The following is a 21612-nucleotide window of genomic DNA, read 5'->3' as shown; positions in this document are numbered from 1 at the left end:
ATTAAGCTGTTATTACATGTGACCATGATAATCGCCTTGATACGATCACAAATATATTATTTCTTCACAATCAACATCACACACAACACACACAACACCATTACACTAGCCGTCAACAGCTTCAGCATTAAAACAATTTGTCTCCCTAGTCCTAACATCGTATAAGCTTGGTGCTTCGTAATGGTTGCCACATTGCTCTGACTGTAATTTCTCCTGCCTCCAATGTTGCCACTCTTGGCACATGCATTCTTTTCACACTGTTTTTTTGCGCGTTGTAGCTGTTCCCTTCTATCCTGTGCCGCAGCCATTGCATCAAGGGCATAAGCACCAACAAGGACACTTGTACCAACAAGATGATCCACGTACTCTAGTTCCCAGCGCCAAAAATCACATGGATCCTATGAATCAAGTGAACTCAAATCAAACCAGCACTAACGAAACAGTAGAAAAAATTACTCATGCAGTAAATGTCAACCCAAAGTGTAAAGGGATTGTACATCGTGGTGCTTGCACTTGTAGAACACCCAACCATCGTGCTCTTCGGTACTGGAGAGATAGAATCTAACCGTTTCGCCACAGTCAGGGCAAGGGATCAGGGGCACATCAACTGATCGGCCCCTCAGCGCGCACCTAATCGAGCTCGACGACGACATGGTTGATTTGGTGTCAGGCGACTGCGGCAATGACAGACGGTGGTCATAATCCTTTGGGTAAGAGAAGATAGAACTAGGGACTCCTCCGCTGGGCTAACAAACCCTAACACCAGGACCAGAGCATCGTGCTCCCTCTAAATAGGCTAACTAACAAATCTTCCAACCGACTAACCCACCCTAAAATTACGGATGGACCATCCATGCGCATTACTTGTAAATATATCGTCAGATATCACGGGAGATATGTACCCTTCCATCGTACCGCATATCCCTCCCATCTTTTCTTTTCGCATATCGCTCCTTCCTTAACCGCCCAGAAAGTTTTGATGTCCAGAGGTAGCCGTCGCCGGGATAATCGCCATCACTCTGCGGAAGCCCACGCCGACAGCCGAGTAAAAAGAAAAAGGTATCATCCTCCACGTCTCCTCCCATCTCTTGAAACGTTCATACTTTTTTCCGTCGATTGGACCAAAAAGGAGGTTGTGATGAGATTAGAGATGCCATATTTGTGTGCAAGATCTTTGGTATTTGTTCCTGGCGGATTAGTCAGTCTAAGGTACTATTTTGGTGCAAGATTGTGTGTGCTTGTCTTTACTTGGAGTAAAGGCCGTTATGAGATTAGATGTCATTGCAAGTTCACAGTAGTTCATAATACGATCTGGTTACGGAAATATTATGTTGGTGGAGCTAATTTTCTAGCCCTTTCTGCTATACTGGATTACTATGAATGATTTGCATAAGGTTGGAGTGAAGAATTTTATGCAACAGCTTTGCGATTGGTTGTTAGGGGATCCTGATCATACGATCTAGTTATGGATATTTTTTTTGTTGTTGGATTTTCTTTACAAGACCTTTAGGCTATGTTCCATTAGTAGGAATGATTTGGATGATGTTTGATTTAGCCACTTAGATGTGGCGTACAAAGACTTGTTCTCAATACTACAGTAAAGGAGGTGCTATTGAAGGAGTTGCTGGATTATTTAGGACTGATTTGGATGAGGTTGTTCATACCAAATTAGGAATACGAATTTTAGGAGATTAGAGCGTTTGCTAGAAATTCATGAGTCGGTTTGTCTCAACATACCATGCTATTCTATATTACAAGTTATTTAAATAGTCCTATGTTTTAGTGAGAATCGGTATATTTTGACAATCTGGATCTCATTAATTGCATTCTACTATCTGGTGTTGTAGGCACCATGGATTCACATGTGCATGGGAATAAGCGTGCGGAGTACGACAGGTTGTTGCGTGAAGCCCGCCGGGAGATCGACGCGAAGGTCCAACACGAATGTGATGAGATGGACAGGGCACTCAAACAAGAACATGTGTATGTCGATAGGATGCTTAAGGATGAGCGTGCTGATATGTCTTGGAAGATTAAGCAGATGCGTGAAGAGATGGAAAAAAAGTTAAATGAGGACCGCGAGGCCATGGAAAAGAAATTCCAGCTAGCGTACAAGGAGATGCAGCTTAAATTGCAAAAGGACCGGAAGGTTGTCGACGGCCTTATACAGACAGAGCGTGTCAACATGGACGCAAATGTGTTGCAAGCACGTGCCAATATGGACATTAGGCTGCAATAGGAGCGCAAGGACATGGACTACAAGGCTATGGTGGAGCAGGTCATGATGGAAGGGAAGATGTTGGAAGACCGTGCGATGTTTCAATCCCACGTTCAATGCCACAGCAGTCAACCGCAAGAGCATGTCTTCAATACTCCCCCTGTGAGTACCTTGCAACGATGCTATTCAGTCACGATCACGACCTATATTGTGTATTAATAGTTTCTTTTGTGAGTAACTTTGTGTAAGCTATTCATATGCAGTCCAAGAAGCGTTACGCGGCACAATCTCCAAACACTAAAGTCCTAGTGATGTCGGTGTCACCCGTTGAGTGCCACAGTTCTCCACTCAAAGAACATGTCTTCAAGTCTCCCCCTGTAAGTACCTCGCACCCATGGTAAACATTCACATCCAACATTTTGTATGACCATATTTAATTCGTGTGTAACGCTATGTCGGCGATTCATACGTAGGCTAAGCATCCAGTTACGGAACAATCCCGAATCCTCGCAGATGAAGTTTACATCCCATATAATAATAAGGTAACTTTGTCGCGATGTTGCTACGCACATCAAAAATTATTAATGGAACTTTGGTGATTGCAATGTATTAAATTTGACGTGAGATACTCGTATGTAGGTGCTGGTAATGGAATTTTACATTCATAGGGATTGTGAGATTTCGCATGTCCCGACAGGATACTTTGATGAAAGACCCATTGAGATGAGATTGTTTGAACCCGGCGTATTGGACTATGATTTTCTCATGAAAGAAGTGGCTGGATATGGTTATAAAAAGGATTCAGATTTGTACCACTTCTTACCTGAGCATGTGTGCAACCTACCGGAAGGACTGTTCCTGATTTCAGGACCAGGTGATTTTGCAAAGATGATTTCCCGCCTGAACGGCAGCAAGACATGTCATTTGTATTTGGTGTATAATCGTCCACCGAAAGATGACTATGAGTGGTGGTCGGACATGGATTCAGAGGTTCCTATTCTTCATGTTACATCAATTTTACGGCTTCATCATCCTTAAGTTTGTCCTAATACGTTCGTATGATTTTACAGGAACTGCGCATCCAAGACTTGCAGCATGAGGAGGCTCTTGCTAGAGAGCTTGAGGCAAAGGAACAACTGAACTCCTTAGGTTACATTGATGTACCGTGTAAAAATATTGGAGAAGGTGGGCCGTCGCAAATCCTGACGCAAACTCCAACGACCAATACGAAGAAGTCACTGGATTTTGGCACCGGAGACGAGCTCCCGTAGGAGGGCTAATGTTATTTGAAATGTTTTAAGCTGGAGACAACATTTTTTTGTTTTTTTACGAATGTTTGCTGTTATGGAACAATTCATTCACGATGGAGGTCTTGTAACAACATTTTTGCTAGAATGTGATTTCCATTTCCGACGCGACATGCATGTGTTTATACCCAACTGTACACTCCGTCCGTTCCTAAATACTATATGTTTTTTAAGATATTTCAGTATGAACTACATACGGATGTATATAGACGTATTTTAGAGTGTAGATTCACTCATTTTGCTCCGTATGTATTTCATACTGAAATCTCAAAAAAGACTTATATTTACGAACGGGGGGAGTAGTTGTTAATGAGCAGGTGCTGCAGGATCATGTACATCTGCGACTGGAAAAAAATTGCTGCAAAACGGTGCCAGAAATAAACCAAACGGACATTTTATGTGGCACAAAGTGAAAAAATTGCTGGCAAATCATCCTCGGGATCCGCGGAGTCAGACCTGACGAGATCTACTCCGGGATCCGTGCGGTGCAAGGGCGCATCGAAGCGCAGGCGGATCCCCACCAAAGCGCACGAGAAAGGGTCGTCGCACGCCCGCGCATCGTCACCCGGAGACAGGCCGACCGAATTAATATATGTGGGCCCCGCACATGTACGCCTATCGGGCCCAGTTCGATAATCCCGCACGATCCTCCTCCTGTGCAGTTCCATGCATGCACGTAGGTTTCCCACGTCCGCCACGCCTCCTCCCCCAAAGCCTGACACATTCAAGCAATTCAAGGCGGGCCGGCCCACATCGCGCCGATCTCGAGCTAGGATCACGTCTTAATATTTTTAGTCTAACCTCGCCCCCCGAGCAAGTGCTGCACCGGCTTAAATACCTTCATCTATTTGATTATTACAAGTGTTGCTCTTCCTTGCACTCTACGTGGAGGATATGTAGGATGAGTATGATTAATCATCTGTATTCATCCTATATATTCTTCAATTGGAGAGCAAGGATGACTGATGTATTTTTTCGGATTTATAGAAAATGCAAACCAAATATCGCAAACTCATACTATTACAAGGGTGTGGACTAACTTAACCCATTTTTTGAACAAAGGTGTTTTTTTCCACCACCTCCAAATCACCCAAATTTTCTATGACACGGTGACCCACATGTGCCAAACATGTCTATGAAATAAAATTTGGAAAAAATATATTTTACAATGCCCCCTTAAGGTATAGACCGATGTTATGATCAGTCAGTCCAGAGGGCAGTATAAATTCAAAAAAAATTCAAAAAAATATAAAACCTTGGAAAACTAGCTTTGTTTGTGCAAGAGATCATATGTGCCAAAATTTGGGTGATTTGGAGGTGGTCGAAAAAATCACCGTATTTTGGAGGGACCATTTGGTAAGCCATTTTTTAAACAAAGGTGATTTTTTTCCACCACCTCCAAATCACCCAAATTTTCTATGACACGGTGACCCACATGTGCCAAACATGTCTATGAAAGAAAATTTGGAAAAAATATATTTTGCAATGCCCCCTTGAGGTATAGACCGATGTTATGATCAGTCAGTCTAGAGGGCAGTATAAATTCAAAAAAATTCAAAAAAAATAAAACCTTGGAAACCTAGCTATGTTTGTGCAAGAGATCATGTGTGCCAAAATTGAGGTGATTTGGAGGTGGTCGACAAAATCACCGCATTCCGGAGGGACCATTTGGTCCAACTTAAGCCATTTTTTGAACAAAGGTGGTTTTTTCGACCACCTCCAAATCACCCAAATTTTCTATGAAACGGTGCCCCACATGTGCCAAACATGTCTATGAATGAAAATTTGGAAAATATATATTTTACAATGCCCCCTTGAGGTATAGACCGATGTTATGATCAGTCAGTCTAGAGGGCAGTATAAATTCAAAAAAAATCAAAAACATATAAAACCTCGGAAACCTAGCTTTGTTTGTGCAAGAAATCATGTGTGCCAATATTGAGGTGATTTGGAGGTGGTCGAAAAAATCACCGCATTCCGGAGGGACCATTTGGTCTAACTTAAGCCATTTTTTGAACAAAGGTGATTTTTTTGACAACCTCCAAATCACCCAATTTTTCTATGACACGGTGACGCACTTGTGCCAAACATGTCTATGAAAGAAAATTTGGAAAAAATATATTTTACAATGCCCCCTAGAGGTATAGACCGATGTTTTGATCAGTCAGTCTAGAGGGCAGTATAAATTCAAAAAAAAATAAAAAAATATATAAAACCTTGGAAACCTAGCTTTGTTTGTGCAAGAGATCATGTGTGCCAAATTTTGGGTGATTTGAGGAGTTCGAGAAAATCACCGCATTCCAGAGGGACCATTTGGTCTAACTTAAGCCATTTTTTGAACAAAGGTGATTTTTTCAACCACCTCCAAATCACCCAAATTTTATTTCACACGGTGACCCACTCTATGAAAGAAAATTTGGAAAAAAAAAATTACAATGCCCCCTTGAGGTATAGACCGATGTTATGATCAGTCAGTCTAGAGGGCAGTATAAATTAAAAAAATATAAAACCTTGGAAACCTAGCTTTGTTTGTGCAAGAGATCATGTGTGCCAAAATTTGGGTGATTTGGAGGTGGTCGAAAAAATCACCGCATTCCGGAGGGACCATTTGGTCTAACTTAAGCTATTTTTTGAACAAAGGTGTTTTTTTCCACCACCTCCAAATTACCCAAATTTTCTATGACACGGTGACCCACATGTGCCAAACATGTCTATGAAAAAAATTTGGAAAAAAATATTTTACAATGCAACCTTGAGGCATAGACCGATGTTATGATCAGTCATTCTAGAGGGTAATATAAATTCAAAAAAAATTCAAAAAATATAAAACCTTGGAAAACTAGCTTTGTTTGTGCAAGAGAACATATGTGCCAAAATTTGGGTGATTTTGAGGTGGTCGAAAAAATCACCGTATTTTGGAGGGACCATACTTAAGCCATTTTTTAAACAAAGGTGATTTTTTTCCACCATCTCCAAATCACCCAAATTCTCTATGACACGGTAACCCACATGTGCCAAACATGTCTATGAAATAAAATTTGGAAAAAATATATTTTACAATGCCCCCTTGAGGTATAGACCGATGTTATGATCAGTCAGTCTAGAGGGCAGTATAAATTCAAAAAAATTCAAAAAAAATAAAACCTTGGAAACCTAGCTTTGGTTGTGCAAGAGATCATGTGTGCCAAACTTGAGGTGATTTGGAGGTGGTCGACAAAATCACCGCATTCCGGAGGGACCATTTGGTCTAACTTAAGCCATTTTTTGAACAAAGGTGGTTTTTTCGACCACCTCCAAATCACCCAAATTTTCTATGACACGGTGCCCCACATGTGCCAAACATGTCTATGAATGAAAATTTGGAAAATATATATTTTACAATGCCCCCTTGAGGTATAGACCGATGTTTTGATCAGTCAGTCTAGAGGGTAGTATAAATTCAAAAAAATTCAAAGACATATAAAACCTTGGAAAACTAGCTTTGTTTGTGCAAGAAATCATGTGTGCCAAAATTGAGGTGATTTGGAGGTGGTCGAAAAAATCACCGCATTCCGGAGGGACCATTTGGTCTAACTTAACCCATTTTTTGAACAAAGGTGATTTTTTTCCACCACCTCCAAATCACCCAAATTTTATTTTACACGGTGACCCACTCTATGAAAGAAAATTTGGAAAAAAATATGTTACAATGCCCCCTTGAGGTATAGACCGATGTTATGATCAGTCAGTCTAGAGGGCAGTATAGATTCAAAAAAATTCAAAAAAATATAAAACCTTGGAAACCTAGCTTTGTTTATGCAAGAGATCATGTGTGCCAAAATTTGGGTGATTTGGAGGTGGTCGAAAAAATCACCGCATTCCGGAGGGACCATTTGGTCTAACTTAATCCATTTTTTGAACAAAGGTGATTTTTTCCACCACCTCCAAATCACCCAATTTTTCTATGACACGGTGACCCACATGTGCGAAACATGTCTATGAAAGAAAATTTAGGAAAAATATATTTTACAATGCCCCGTAGAGGTATAGACCAATTTTTTGATCAGTCAATCTAGAGGGCAGTATAAATTCAAAAAAAATCAAAAAAATATAAAACCTTGGAAACCTAGCTTTGTTTATGCAAGAGATCATGCGTGCCAAAATTGAGGTGATTTGGAGGTGGTCGAAAAAATCACCGCATTCCGGACGGACCATTTGGTTAACTTAAGCCATTTTTTGAACAAAGGTGATTTTTTCCACCACCTCCAAATCACCCAATTTTTCTATGACACGGTGACCCAGATGTGCCAAATATGTCTATGAAAGAAAATTTGGAAAAAAATATTTTACAATGCCCCCTAGAGGTATAGACCGATGTTTTGATCAGTCAGTCTACAGGGCAGTATAAATTCAAAAACAATTCGAAAAAATATAAAACCTTGGAAACCTAGCTTTGTTTGTGCAAGAGATCATGTGTGCCAAAATTGAGGTGATTTGGAGGTGGTCGAAAAATCACCGCATTCCAGAGGAACCATTTGGTCTAACTTAAGCCATTTTTTGAACAAAAGTGATTTTTTTCCACCACCTCCGAATCACCCAATTTTTCTATGACACGGTGACCGACATGTGCCAAACATGTCCATGAAAGAAAATTTGGGAAAAAAATGTTTTACAATGCCCCCTTGAGGTATAGACCGATGTTTTGATCAGTCAGTCTAGAGGGCAGTATAAATTCGAAAAAATTCAAAAAAATATAAAACCTTGGAAACCTAGCTTTGTTTGTGCAAAAGATCATGTGTGCAAAAATTTGGATGATTTGGAGGTGGTCGAAAAAATCACCGCATTCCGGAGGCGCAATTTGGTCTAACTTAAGCCATTTTTTGAACAAAGGTGATTTTTTTCCACCAGCTCCAAATCACCCAAATTTTCTATGACACGGTGATCCACATGTGCCAAACATGTGTATGAAAGAAAATTTGGAAAAAAATATTTTACAATGCCCCTTGAGGTATAGGCCGATGTTATGATCAGTCAGTCTAGAGGGCAGTATAAATTCATAAAAAATCAAAAAATAAATAAAACCTTGAAAACCTAGCTTTGTTTGTGCAAGAGATCATGTGTGCCAAAATTTGGGTGATTTGGAGGTGGTCGAAAAAATCACCGCATTCCGGAGGGACCATTTTGTCTAATTTAAGCCATTTTTTGAACAAAGGTGATTTTTTCCACCACCTCCAAATCACCAAAATTTTCTATGACACGGTGACCCACATGTTCCAAACATGTCCATAAAAGAAAATTTGGAAAAAAAATATTTTACAATGCCCCCTTGAGGTATAGACCAATGTTATGATCAGTCAGTCTAGAGGGCAGTATAAATTCAAAAAAATTCAAAAAAATATAAAACCTTGGAAACCTAGCTTTGTTTGTGCAAGAGATCATGTGTGCCAAAATTGAGGTGATTTGGAGGTGGTCGACAAAATCACCGCATTCCGGAGGGACCATTCGGTCTTTTAACTTAAGCCATTTTTTGAACGAAGGTGATTTTTTTCGACCACCTCCAAATCACCCAAATTTTTTATGACACGGTGCCCCACATGTGCCAAACATTTCTATGAATGGAAATTTGGAAATATATATTTTACAATGCCCCCTTGAGGTATAGACCGATGTTATGATCTGTCAGTCTAGAGGGCAGTATAAATTCAAGAAAAATCAAAAAAAAATAAAACCTTGGAAACCTAGCTTTATTTGTGTAAGAGATCATGTGTGCCAAAATTGAGGTGATTTGGAGGTGGTCGGAAAAATCACCGCATTCCGGAGGGACCATTGAGGTGCAGGACAGTTCGTGGCCGCAGAAGATCCCGTAGCCCTTTCTGGAGACAGGACAGCGACGGAATCCGAGGCAGATTAGCCTGCAGCAGCCGGTTCCGGGCGGTCCTGATCTTCTGTGGTAGCGGGCCGAGGCGCTGGTGAGAGTGGAGCCGCAGAAGATCCAGGGTGGCTCGCAGACTCATCATGAGCCCATGATGCTGCAGGCCCACTGGAGTCAGGGGCTGTCTCCACGGCCGCCTGGCGAACGGCGGGGCGCCGCTTGTAGCACACGGGCTGGGCCGCAAAGCGCGTGCATCCCTGACCATTATCTGGTTGCCGCGTGGCCGCCGGTGATTGGTGCGGGCCAGAGGGCGCGCCTCGCCCGGTCCGAGGTGGCCGCGTGTCGAGCGGCGGGTCGGAGGCGCACGTGCAGCCGACCGCAGCTGGCGCGGCTGGTCGATCTGCCGCGGATCCGCAGCTCTCACCTGGCACTGATCCCGGAGACGATTGCCTGGGCCTCTGCGACGGAAATCCCGAGGAGGATATGTTCCCCACGCCGCGGCACACGCGATATAACTCGCCTGGAACGATTTCTTCCCCAGTTTCTTCGCTGTTTTCACTGTTTTGTTCGCCTGGCTCCCCTGTAGCATGGTGAGTTGTACATGCAGATACAAACACACAGTGATAAGAATTCGCAAGCAGTTTTCCTTGCACTCTACGTGGAGGATATGTAGGATGAGTATGATTCATCATCTGTATTCATCATGTATATTCTTCAATTGGAGAGCATGGATGACTAATGTATTTTTCGGATTTATCAAGCTTTTATTTTGTTTTCAGGAGCGAAATATAATTCCTCCATTACATGTATTTCCAAATTTTATCGTGCAACATAAACAAGCTACACGCTGGCCATGAAGAAACCATGATTCTTGAGGTTGCACTTGAAAAACTCACATATAAAATGCAAAAAAAAATCCCAAACTCATACTGTTACAAGGGAGTGGACAACCAAATAGCTGAGTCATACATTATGAGGAATTCACTAACTGACAGAATGAAGTATTTTAGAGAAAAGGTCACACGATACTAGACATAGACGACAATGCACACGCCAACATCAGGTTGATCCTCGACGTACTTGATGTCCGACCATGTGCACAATGTTGTAGCTATCATAGTTCTGCTTTGAGATCCTGCACATAAGGATATTATTAATGCCATTGAATATATTTGGACACATTAAAACATTAAATTACGGCATATTAGGTACCTCTATCAATTTGGCGCACGTACGTCGATTGTGACCATCTGCCTCATGACAATAGCTACATCTATCCTTTGTTCTGGTTTTCTTCATCTTTGCCTGTAGCCTTTTCTTCGGAGCACCTTGGCCTGGCACATGCACGGGATCCAGAACCTTTTCGAAACCTTCACCATCAAGGTTAGCCGATTGTGGCATGAAAGGGCCAAACCTAACGCTGTTACCCTGAGCATTAGTTGATCCCTTGCAAACATATTGTCCTTCCAAAACCCTTTTTAGATGCTGAAACGCCTCATCAGAGTGGCATGCCTTGAAACATGTTGCGTGCCTAAAATTCCTTAGCTTACGGTATCTTTGTAGGGCTGCAGAGTATGCATACATCTCACTCTTTCTGGTCGGTGCGAATCCACATTTTGCACTCATTGTCCACCTAGTGGGAACACAACACCTGGGCAGTGTTTCTTCTTGTAAAATTCCCAATATGTAAAATATGTGGGAACATGGTGTGCCTGCGCATTCCAATTTGCAGCAAGAACAACTGATACTGCGAAGCATACCTTCCTTCGACTCCGTGCGCACTTCGATCTTTTTATCCATTCTTTCCTTCTTAGACACAACGTATGTGGTAACCTCTGCTGCATCAAGTACCTCTCTGATCTCATATTTTTTGACAGCATCTATGCTCCATATGACCAACTTAAACACAGCAGGAGTAAAAACTTTCGCGGCGTGTTTCTCAAGAACTGAAGCATTTTCCTCTGTGAACGGAACGGACTGTAAGGCCTCGACGTCTTGGAGAGCCTCGTTCAAGCGTCGCGACGCAAGGCAACGCTCATAGTGCTCTAGCATTTGAAACAACGTCATCTTAGCCTCAAGATGCGTATGTAGCACCGAGTTTAAACTCTCACTCCGCTGATTGCTGCTCAATCCTAGGAAACAACGGCCCTCAAGATATGGAGCACACCACAGTTTTCTCATCTTATACATCTGATGCAGCCAGGAGTCCTCACTTGTTACTTTATTCCGTTGTAACAAGTGTAACCATTTTCTCTCATGCTCTTCAATGGAATATGTATCATATATGAAAGATCGGAATTCCTCCTTTACCGCGTCATCATGCAGATGGCGTACAATGTTCTGCTGAATGTGCCATATACAGAGCCTATGGTTTGAGTCAGGCCACACCACCCTGATTGCTCTCTGCATTGCAAGGTCCCCATCCGTGATCACAGATATAGGATGCTTCTGTCCCATAGCATCAGAAAAGGTCCGTAACATCCACTCGTATGCCTGGCTTGTTTCATGTGAAATGATACCACATGCAAAAATAATGGTGCTGCGGTGGTGAATCAACCCGACAAACGGCACAAATGGCAGATTGTACTTATTGGTTATGTATGCGCTATCAAAAACAATAACGTCTCTGAAAGCCTCGTAGTCAAGTCGGGATTGACTATCACACCATAACAGTCCCTTCAGATGGCCAGCTTCATCAACCAAGTACCTGAAGAAAAAAATCTGAATCTTGCTCTTGCCTCGCCACCATGTGATTGATCACCGTTTGAGCATCCCCGGAAGAAATTGTTTCCTGCTTGTTAGCATGGCAGAAATTGTAAATGTCCCTCATAATGCATCCAATCTCATCATATCCACCGTATTGCATGCACATAATATCCATAATATGGTGTTTTCTGATCCTAGATTTTTCCATGTCTGCAATGTCCGCTTTCTGCTCATCTCTAATTCTTCTGTGTGAACGCAAAAGACACGACAGATCCCGTGGGGCTAGAGGATGGTTATGTTCATCGATGAAATCCTTGACAAACCACTGACCTGTTTCCTCCTGTATTGCAATCACCAATTTAGCTTTACACCCTACACGAGTTATACTCCGTGGCCTCCTCTTTCTATCTTCCATCTTCCTCTTCATGTGCTTCTCTTCACGAACCCCTTCACGACTACACACAAATTTCCTTAAAATTATATGGCAATTGGATCCATCCCACTCAACATAGCTTCTCCGGACACTAAAACCTTTCTCAAGACCATATTTGTTATAGAATGTATAACCTTCATCCTCACTATTAAACATGTTGTTGGCAATATGATAGTACTCCATCATTGACTCGTGACTTACATCCGCCATGTCTTCCTGCATCACAATTCGGACGAATAAAAATCAGAAAGGACAAACATAAATGCATGCAAAACCCAGTACGAAATCTTGCGTGGAATTTTAAACTTTGCTCCTTGTACATGTTATGGCAAGCGATCATAAACGTCCATAAACTGGGTCCCCCGTAAACTAGTGAAGTGACCATGGATGATGAAAAATTCTAAATTGAATTGCATGCACTAGGGAAACCTAAATCGATGATGACTAAACAAATCTAAGTAGGAAGTGCAGGCTACGAATCAAAGTAAGTTGAGATTCGGGTGATTCATACCTTAAGATGCAAGTCCGGAAGCGATGGGATCAGCGGGGGGCTTTCTCCTATACCGCCGCCGTCGTTGCCGCCGACACTGCCGCCGCAGATGTCACGCCTTATTCTTCTTCCTGCTGCCGACCACGTCTTTTATAGTGAAGGGGACCAGGAGGAGGACGAGAACGACGTCGACAACGGTGAATTGGTTCCTCTCACCGGGCTCGTCGGACAGAAGGAAGAGGACGAGAAGGAAGACTTAACCGAGCTACTAGATCTAGACGTGGTTCTGGTCGTGGACGTGATCGGTTGATTTTTTTTACCCTGGACCATTATGCCCTTCTCTGATTAAACTAATTAAGTTAATTCATTTTTAATCCCCCACCAGATCGGACTGCTAATAAAAATCGGAGGGGTAAGTACTCGAAAGTACTCCCAGTACCGCCCCAATCATCCTAAAGGAGCTCTACATGTTAACTTGGAGCATGCTCCTCCAATCTGTTTACCTTTGCCCCAATTAAGGTTAGAAATAGGCCTAGGGAATCTTTTGGCGTGTGCGAAGATTCTTTACTGCAATCTTGGCTAGCACAAATCTCAAAGCAATGTTGGAGGATAAGGATAACGGGCTTAGAAAAAACACTCTCCAGGTCAAATGGTATTTTGGCGATTGGGTTCTATAGAATTTTTCCTAACACACGCATTTCGTGTGTAAAGAGGTGACATATAACCATTAAATACTAGAGATGGCACTTCAAAAATATCACCTGTCCTTTTTTATACTCAAAACTAGGTGACATTGGGGTAAACCTCAAGTAAAGCCTTCTAAGGTATATATTCATATTTCACCACCATGTGAAGAAGGAACAAATGGATTCTACTTTGCTATCGCGGAGTGGTAAATAGAATACTTATCATTGAGTGAACAAAGTCAGCCAACTTTTGTATCTACGGCTGTAAAACTTTAACCTCCATATGCCATATAGATAATATTCGTAGGTAATTTGGACATTGAGTGCGATGGCACCCGGGAGCCCCGGCACCCCCTTGTTGTTCACTGTCCAACAACAGACTATTTGCAGTCTCGGTTTAATCAAGTAGCCTATTTACCCATACAAACGGTGCAGCTCGTAGGATGTAGCATCCAGAGTAGGCCTGGCCGGCCGGAGGTGACACGTCTCCCAGGTTGAAGGGACAACTCACAGACAACATGGGTCCCTAGCTGTTTCACACCACCGCCAGTTCTCATTTCTTTATTAAATCATCTTGGAGAGCAGCAAAGAGGTGAGAACGAGACAAGTCATAAACAGTGTCCTCTGCTATATCTATTTCCTGATCAATATTTTGTGAACAGTGTATATGCATTGCTCAGAGAAGATCCCACTATAAGTAGTAAAAAGTAAATGGCCTTTTTTACTTTGCTCTTCTAGTCTTGTTGCTTCAGACACACACACTCTAGCATGCGTTTTACTCGTTGGCTCAGATGCGACAAGGACGATGTGACAATTCTGATGTAGACTTGCCGCTCACAGACACGGCCGATACCGCCTAAAGTGAACAGTGTGACACTAGGCTCAGATGCGATTCAAACAATTCCAGCCTCCTGCGCTTAGCAATTTCATAGACCTGTTAATCAAACAGCGGTTCAGGACCTGGTGCAGATCTCAATGCACTGGCTCTTTCAGGGACGGTAAAGATAGAAGGGTGCAGGGACACCCGGGTCCTGAACGGCCAGTCTCTTCCGTTTGGACATTACACTGAAGCCACATATGGGCAGAGATGGAGTGGACTGACCCACCCAAAGCAGATTTTGTGAAAATATGTTCATATGAACCCCTCTGCGAGACTCCGACTTCGCCCACTCGTGGTTTTCAAAAAACTCATACAAAATCCGTCAAACTATAAGGGCCTCTTTGATTCTTTAAAATCCAGACAGAGCAGGACCAAACAGTGTTGTAATATGTTATACTACATGTTAAGTATCAGCAGTAACACGGTAAAGAGACAAAGGTCAAACTAGTCTAGACAAACTACCTCTTAGATCTTTGCCTAAACTTGCACACAACGTAAAAATGGACTTTTTTCTCCCTCTGCTTGGCATAGCTTGTATATCGTTACACAACATATGTGTTTACAATCTCAAAAAATTCAAAGCAAAATTCAATCTACGCGCAGCGAAACAAAGGAAAAGACAAATCCAGCTACAAATAGTGCAACAAAAGGACAAAATTTGGATACTATTCGTGTATGGAATAATTGCACATTTTGTTTCTCCGTGCGTAGATTGAATTTGGATCAGAAACTTGATACATACTGTTTGCAGTGCGGGCAAAGGAATGTTGGCCCGTCGCCATCAGTAGACCGGCCATCCAGCGAGTGGCAGCGGTGGCTCTACGTCGTGGTATCCAGAGAGAGAATCGGGATCGATGAGGGGACAGGGACTTGCTAGACGATGAATCATCGGTGGCGCCTTTATTCGCAGGGCCCCAGCGCGAGGCACGTGGATTGGGAACAGCAATCAACACGTACGTACGCATATGATCTTATCTCTTCAAAGATTGAATGCCCGAAACTCCCTGCAAAAATTACATAAATATTTTCAAACATTACAAAAAATCTAACATAAATTTAGATCCGGCTGGTCACAAACAATTGAGATAAGTAACTTTATTTATTTTAAAATGAAAAAACTTGTGTAATTTGAGATGGTCGTAGTATTCTTTCCTTTTCCTTTCCTATTTCCTAAACAAGCAAGGTCAAGGTTAGGATGCAAAAGGTGAATATTCCCCTTCCAATAAAGATAGATCGATGATAAATGGATGAGATTTAGATTGTTCTCCTATCTAGTATTATGCCTTCTGGAAAAAGAGATGCTTCTGCTTTCTGGACAAAAGAGATGCTTCTCCTTCCATGTTCGAGTTGCCGAGGATATGTAAGGAGGATAACTCTTCTTTGGCTGATGGGAAATCTGATAATCAAATCAGATACTTTGCAGAACATCATTGATAAAGATTTGCACCAGTTCCTTTCTTCGTGGAGATATTCCTTCTGATCACTTGGGTCATATGGACGGCCATGAATGACTTCATATTTCAAGGGATTCAGCCGAGCGTCTACATCTGTATGAAGAAATTCAAGGAAGAACTCAATGTACTTGTTTATACAGCGAAGAGGAAGAAATATTTCCAGCTTCCTGCCGGGGGTGCAGCATTCCACTATCTCATTCTTTTCCTTTAGTAGGATAAATTTACACCCCCATCTGAAGAAATTACACACAACCAACTACACTTATTTTGAAAATTATAAAGCCCACGAGGAGAAATTACAGCCCCCTTTTCTTCCTTGTACTTAACTTATTTTGGTAAACTTATAAGTATACGTATTAGCAGACATCATTATTTTCCGTCAAAAAAAAAACCCCAGATATTTTGCCTGTACAGAACCACTACAACCCAGAAGGGCATGTACACAAGTCAAATGGCATTTTGTCGATTGGGCTTCTAGTTCTGTAGACTTTTTGCTAACATTCATTTAGTGGCCATGTTTGCTGTAAAAGAGGTAGCATACTAGCATATGAACATAAGTACTAGAGATGACACTTAAAAAGATAACCGTTTTTGATATCTCAAAACTAGGCAACATTGAGGACAGCCTCGAGTAAAGCCTTCTACGGTATATATTCATATTTTACCCCCCATGTGAAGAAGGAACAAATGGATTCTACTTTGCTATCGCAGAGCGGTAGATAGAATACTTATCATTGAGTGGGCAAAGTCGCAGCCAACTTTCGAATCTACAGCTGTAAAACTTTAACCTACATATATGCCGTATCAATAATATCCGTAGGTAGTTTGGACAATGTAATTAAGCCACATATTGGTACTAGAGATGCAAGTGGGCTGACCCACCAAAGCAGATTGTGTGGACATATGTTCATATGAACCCATTTTGTGACTTCGTCCACTCGTGGGTTTCGAAATGTTCTTACAGAACCCATAGAACTACGAAGTGTAGAACTACTGAGTGTTCATTTAAGGGCATATTAAAAAGTGCATCAAGAGGAGTAATCAATGTGTATTATACCCAAAAACGAACTATTGAGTTCTATAACAAAAAAATATATGTGTTCTCATCATTTGTCTTTGTACTGTAATGTAACATAATTTTACTCAAATTTGTGTGTATGTATCCAAATCAGAATATGTTGAGTGTGGAAACTCACGAAGTGGTGCACTTGGACATGGATTAATATTTTCTTGTCTAATAATTAGTGATTTACTCTTACTTATTTGACGCTCTACTTTCTGAACATATAAGAAATAACTGGATGGGTTGTTGGGTTGGCCCAATCAGCCCAAACTTGCATCTTTGTGCATGGATAGGCTCTTATAGAGCACTGCCCAAAAATTTACTAAAACACATGATAGCCTGGTGCTTTGTTTAAAATCAAGCCAACAACACAGGAGCAAACATCGTTGGAATATGTTATACACTTATACAGCATGTTAAACAATAGAAGTAATACAGTGAAGAGACAGATCAAGTTAGTCTTTGCTTAAATTTGCACACAACCTAAGTCACTTTTTTGGTGGTAACAGAAAAGTGGTGGCCCTGTTCCATTCCAACATAGAGCATCGCTGCAACTTGGCAGGCCCCCTTTGAAGGGATTCACTGTATAAAACGATGTTAATGTGGCCAGGCTCCTGCCGAGGGCAATTAAGTGAATGCAATCATATGCTTCCTATTCCTACTAATCCATTCCTGCAATCCCTGAATTTGAATAAAATAATGACCCTATCATATAAGGAAGATGAGTTTTGGGACAGGGTAAAATCTGTTAACACTATGCAAATGCATTAAATGCCAGAAATATCAGCAGATGTCTTAGAAATTACAAGAAAAAATTACTGTACATCACTAGAAATACACAGTTAATGAGAACCCAAACACGTTAGGTACACGTATATATGTCCAGTACCACAACGTCATTAGGTTCAGAGATATGGTACTTATTGTTTCCAAACAGATTGTGTCTAAAGGAACAACTGATTGAGCTAACAATTACCCACAGTTTGCAGGCTTGTTCCATTACACCCCAGCAATGCTAATAATCAGATGGCTTAAGCATAAACGTCGAAATATCAACAGCCTGAGAGCCTGATTACTCCATAAAGCTCCAGATTTAATCGACAAATATCAAGGACGTCGTGTATATGCGGGTGACGCATGGCATGACAACGGTATCAAAACTTTATAAAGGTGAATAAGACAATCCTCATCGCGCACCATAAAACTAGTTCGTGCATAGACACAATTTCTTCAGGTCTGTAGAGAGGTAGGTTAACAGAATAATAGAAAAGGGTCCAGTATATGTCGGCAGTGGATCCCTTGGTTGCGGCTCATGTTATATATGATGTGTTGGATCCATTTACATCAACTGTTCCACTCACAATAGGCTACAACAATAGGCTAGTCCGGCCAGGTGCTGAGTTAAAACCATCTGCAGTTGTAAGCCAGCCACGAGTTGATATTGGTGGCAATGACATGAGAGTTCTCTACACCCTGGTAAGCTTCTAACCGGATAAGTGGACGGTATACGCCGATTCTTGAGTTATCTAACTCTTTGACATTGTTTATTAGTATTATTGTAAAGAATTTCGTAGAAACAAAAGTTCTCACGTACGTTTAATTTTCTCTTAGCAAACTCAAACATAATTATATGTTAACTTGTTTTGAGTTTGTCTTTGACTTGAAAAGATGCTGGTGGATCCAGACGCCCCAAGCCCAAGTCACCCGTCACTAAGGGAGTACTTGCACTGGTAAATGAAATGCAACATATTCTTAATTCTATTCAATTTCTAAACCCTCCACCCATTTGTTTTCTGCCCCGGCAATTTAGATATATGTTTCCTATTTAATTTGATGTCATTATGATATATCTCCACTCCTGTGTAGGATGGTGACAAACATCCCTGGAACAACTGGTGTCAACTTTGGTATGATGTCATGCATAACAATTTGTTGCATGTGGTTTGCAGTCTTAGCTGAATTTATGGATGTGGAAATTTGCCCATGTTAAGTTCTTTACCTCAAAACTGTTGCCTGTCATAGAAATAACAGATAGGGCTATCACTTAAAGCAGGTACAAGTAAATTCAAATTAGCTCATCAATCATCATGAACAATTGGATATCTTAATACTAGACAAAGAAGCTAGCGATAAATGGCATACATATGTTCTAAACATTTTGGAAATCTTTAAGAAAAATACATTATACGGCCTAAAGAAACAGGGACTCTAAAATAGTGGTACACTTCAGGAACATATTTTCCTATCTCTCAGTTTTCACATGTACAAAACCAAACTCACGCAATGAATTATTATAACTCAACGTGAATTACTCTTTAAATTCTTAACTAGATATCTCCACCCAGTTGAATTACTCTTTTTCAATAATATGGCTGCATGCATCTTCATGATGCAGAGGCCGGGGGCATGCCTCCATTTCCAAAAAAAAAGTTGAATTACTCTTTAAATTCTTAACTAGTTAATAACTAATGCTCTTGCAGGCCAAGAGCTTGTAATTTATGAAAGGCCGGAGCCAAGATCTGGCATCCACCGGATGGTATTTGTGCTGTTCCAGCAACTAGGTAGGGGGACGGTTTTTGCACCGGACATGCGGCAGAACTTCAGCTCCAGGAACTTTGCACGCCAGTACCACCTCAACATTGCCGCTGCCACATATTTCAACTGTCAAAGGGAAGGTGGATCGGGCGGAAGAAGGTTTAGGCCAGAAAGTTCTCAAGGGTAGTAGAGACTATGCACTACGGAGTACAGACCGTTATATGACTGCCGTGGTGTTGCATCACCACATAGGATACTGTATCACCCATATATGCAGGGTATGTATCTTCAGCACATTATCTACAAAAACTATGTATCTTCAGCTATGACGAGCATGATGGAATATACCTCGGTTATTATTTAATCATGCAAAGTATTAGCAATGTTTGTTAACCTCAAATCACTGCTAGTTCTAAGCACCTGCTCTGCATTTAAACATAGTCTCTATCAACACATTATCTAAAAAAACTATGTATCTTCAGCTATGACGAGCTTGATGGAATATACGTCGATTATTATTTAATCATGCAAAGTATTCACAGTGTTTGCTAATCTCAAATCACTGCTAGTTCTAAGCACCTGCTCTGCATTTAAACAGGTTGTGCTGAATAAAATCAACACGATCCAAATCATCAAAAATATTTTCGATAGCAAACCAAGATTTGTTTAGATGGAAGGTATTATCGACGGATCGACAAACTTTGCATCGTAAGTCCCAGAAGTGGCAAGGTAATTAAACGCAAGGTAGCTCAAATATTTATGCCGGTCAGCTCGCCCATGGTCCCCGACGACGACTTTACTGGCTCCGACTACGACACGACGCCGGACCCCGCGCTGGTGCATGCCGGCCTATGACGCAGATCTCATGGAGCAGGAGCAGGCGCACTATGACGTCGTCAAGGCGGAGGAGGAGCAGCCTACCCCGGCTCCTATGTCGGCATTTTGGCAAGCGTAGGAGGAGCAGAGGTACAACATGTTCCTCCTCGTGAAGCACTGGCTGGCAGAGGGTCAAATCTACGGCGAGCGCGCAAGCGAGGCAGCCGTGCCTGCCATGGCCACGGCAAATCCGAACTTTGTTGCGTAGCAGCAGGCGCTCTACAAGGTCGCGCGCACACAAGGCGTCGCTCGCAAAGCAGAGCCGGCGCAGCCAGACACGGACGTGGCCGCACACGCGCTGGTGGCACAGATGGTCCAGGACTCCAACGCAACCAATTGCGCGTCATATGCGCCGCCGTCCAACTTTTGGGGGCGCACGTGGCAGGTGGGCGGTGATGGACCGTCCACGTCCATCGTCGACCTCACATCCACCGGCACCGGCGACGGACAGGTCGCATACTCCTCCGTGGCTGAGTAGGGCATGGGATGCGGCAGGGCATTGTGTCCCAAGTGGGCCGGTCTGTCTCCTATGTTCTATTATTCCTCGCCGGAGATCGTACCTCCACTTCACAGGTCTTAACCCCGCTGCCGTACATGAAGAAGACAGATGGAGGATGTGGTCGCCTATGCAAAACACAAAGGAAGTGAACGACGGGCCGCCATCGTGGGATAGGTTAGGGTTGGATTTATTTTTTTGTCCTAAATGTTCGAAATGTATTGAAAATCTGCCTATTTCCATGAATCGTGTCCGATAGTCAAGTACACTGCCAAGCCACCACAAAACCGTGTCCAAGAATTTGCACAAGTTCTCTACCATTTCATCACTGGTACCAATCCAGACCGTACAAGGATGATACTATGACGATTTACCGCAGCGACAGCATTGCTTAACAGCTAAGGCTTCCCTTCATATTTTATTTTTTTGAAGCCCTGATCGCAGAACAATTGTTCTACGGTGGTTTTTGTTAATAAAACAAAGTTATGTGCGAAGCTAAGCCTTTCCTTTTCTTTTTCTTTTCGAAGCCCTGACCGTAGAACAATTGCAAAACAATGTTATGTAGAAAGCAAAGCTAAGCCTTTCCTCACAGAGCTTAGCTAGTAAATTTGAGTTTG

General features: G+C 42.1%; 1 protein-coding gene across 1 annotated transcript; it reads left to right on the top strand.

The window, feature by feature from the left end:
• The first annotated feature begins 18366 nt into the window (after nt 1–18366).
• LOC109742970 (protein RICE FLOWERING LOCUS T 1-like) lies at nt 18367–19810 on the top strand. Its single transcript, XM_020302069.1, has 4 exons — nt 18367–18564; nt 18757–18818; nt 18955–18995; nt 19569–19810. Exons 1-4 carry the CDS (start codon nt 18370–18372, stop codon nt 19808–19810), a joined length of 540 nt encoding a protein of 179 aa, XP_020157658.1. The 5' UTR covers nt 18367–18369.
• The last annotated feature ends 1802 nt before the right edge of the window (nt 19811–21612 follow it).

Source organism: Aegilops tauschii, chromosome 4, assembly GCF_002575655.3.
Source record: "Aegilops tauschii subsp. strangulata cultivar AL8/78 chromosome 4, Aet v6.0, whole genome shotgun sequence".
NCBI classification, from domain to species: Eukaryota; Viridiplantae; Streptophyta; class Magnoliopsida; order Poales; family Poaceae; genus Aegilops; species Aegilops tauschii.
This window is presented reverse-complemented; position numbering and strand designations above follow the sequence as displayed.

Bases quoted from the DNA above. Each gene is read 5' to 3' on its own strand.
- LOC109742970 (XM_020302069.1), top strand. From the start codon at position 18,370: ATGTCGGCAGTGGATCCCTTGGTTGCGGCTCATGTTATATATGATGTG. The intron at 18,565-18,756 runs GTAAGCTTCTAA...TGACTTGAAAAG, and splicing joins TGAGAGTTCTCTACACCCTG to ATGCTGGTGGATCCAGACGC. The intron at 18,996-19,568 runs GTATGATGTCAT...ATGCTCTTGCAG, and splicing joins AACAACTGGTGTCAACTTTG to GCCAAGAGCTTGTAATTTAT.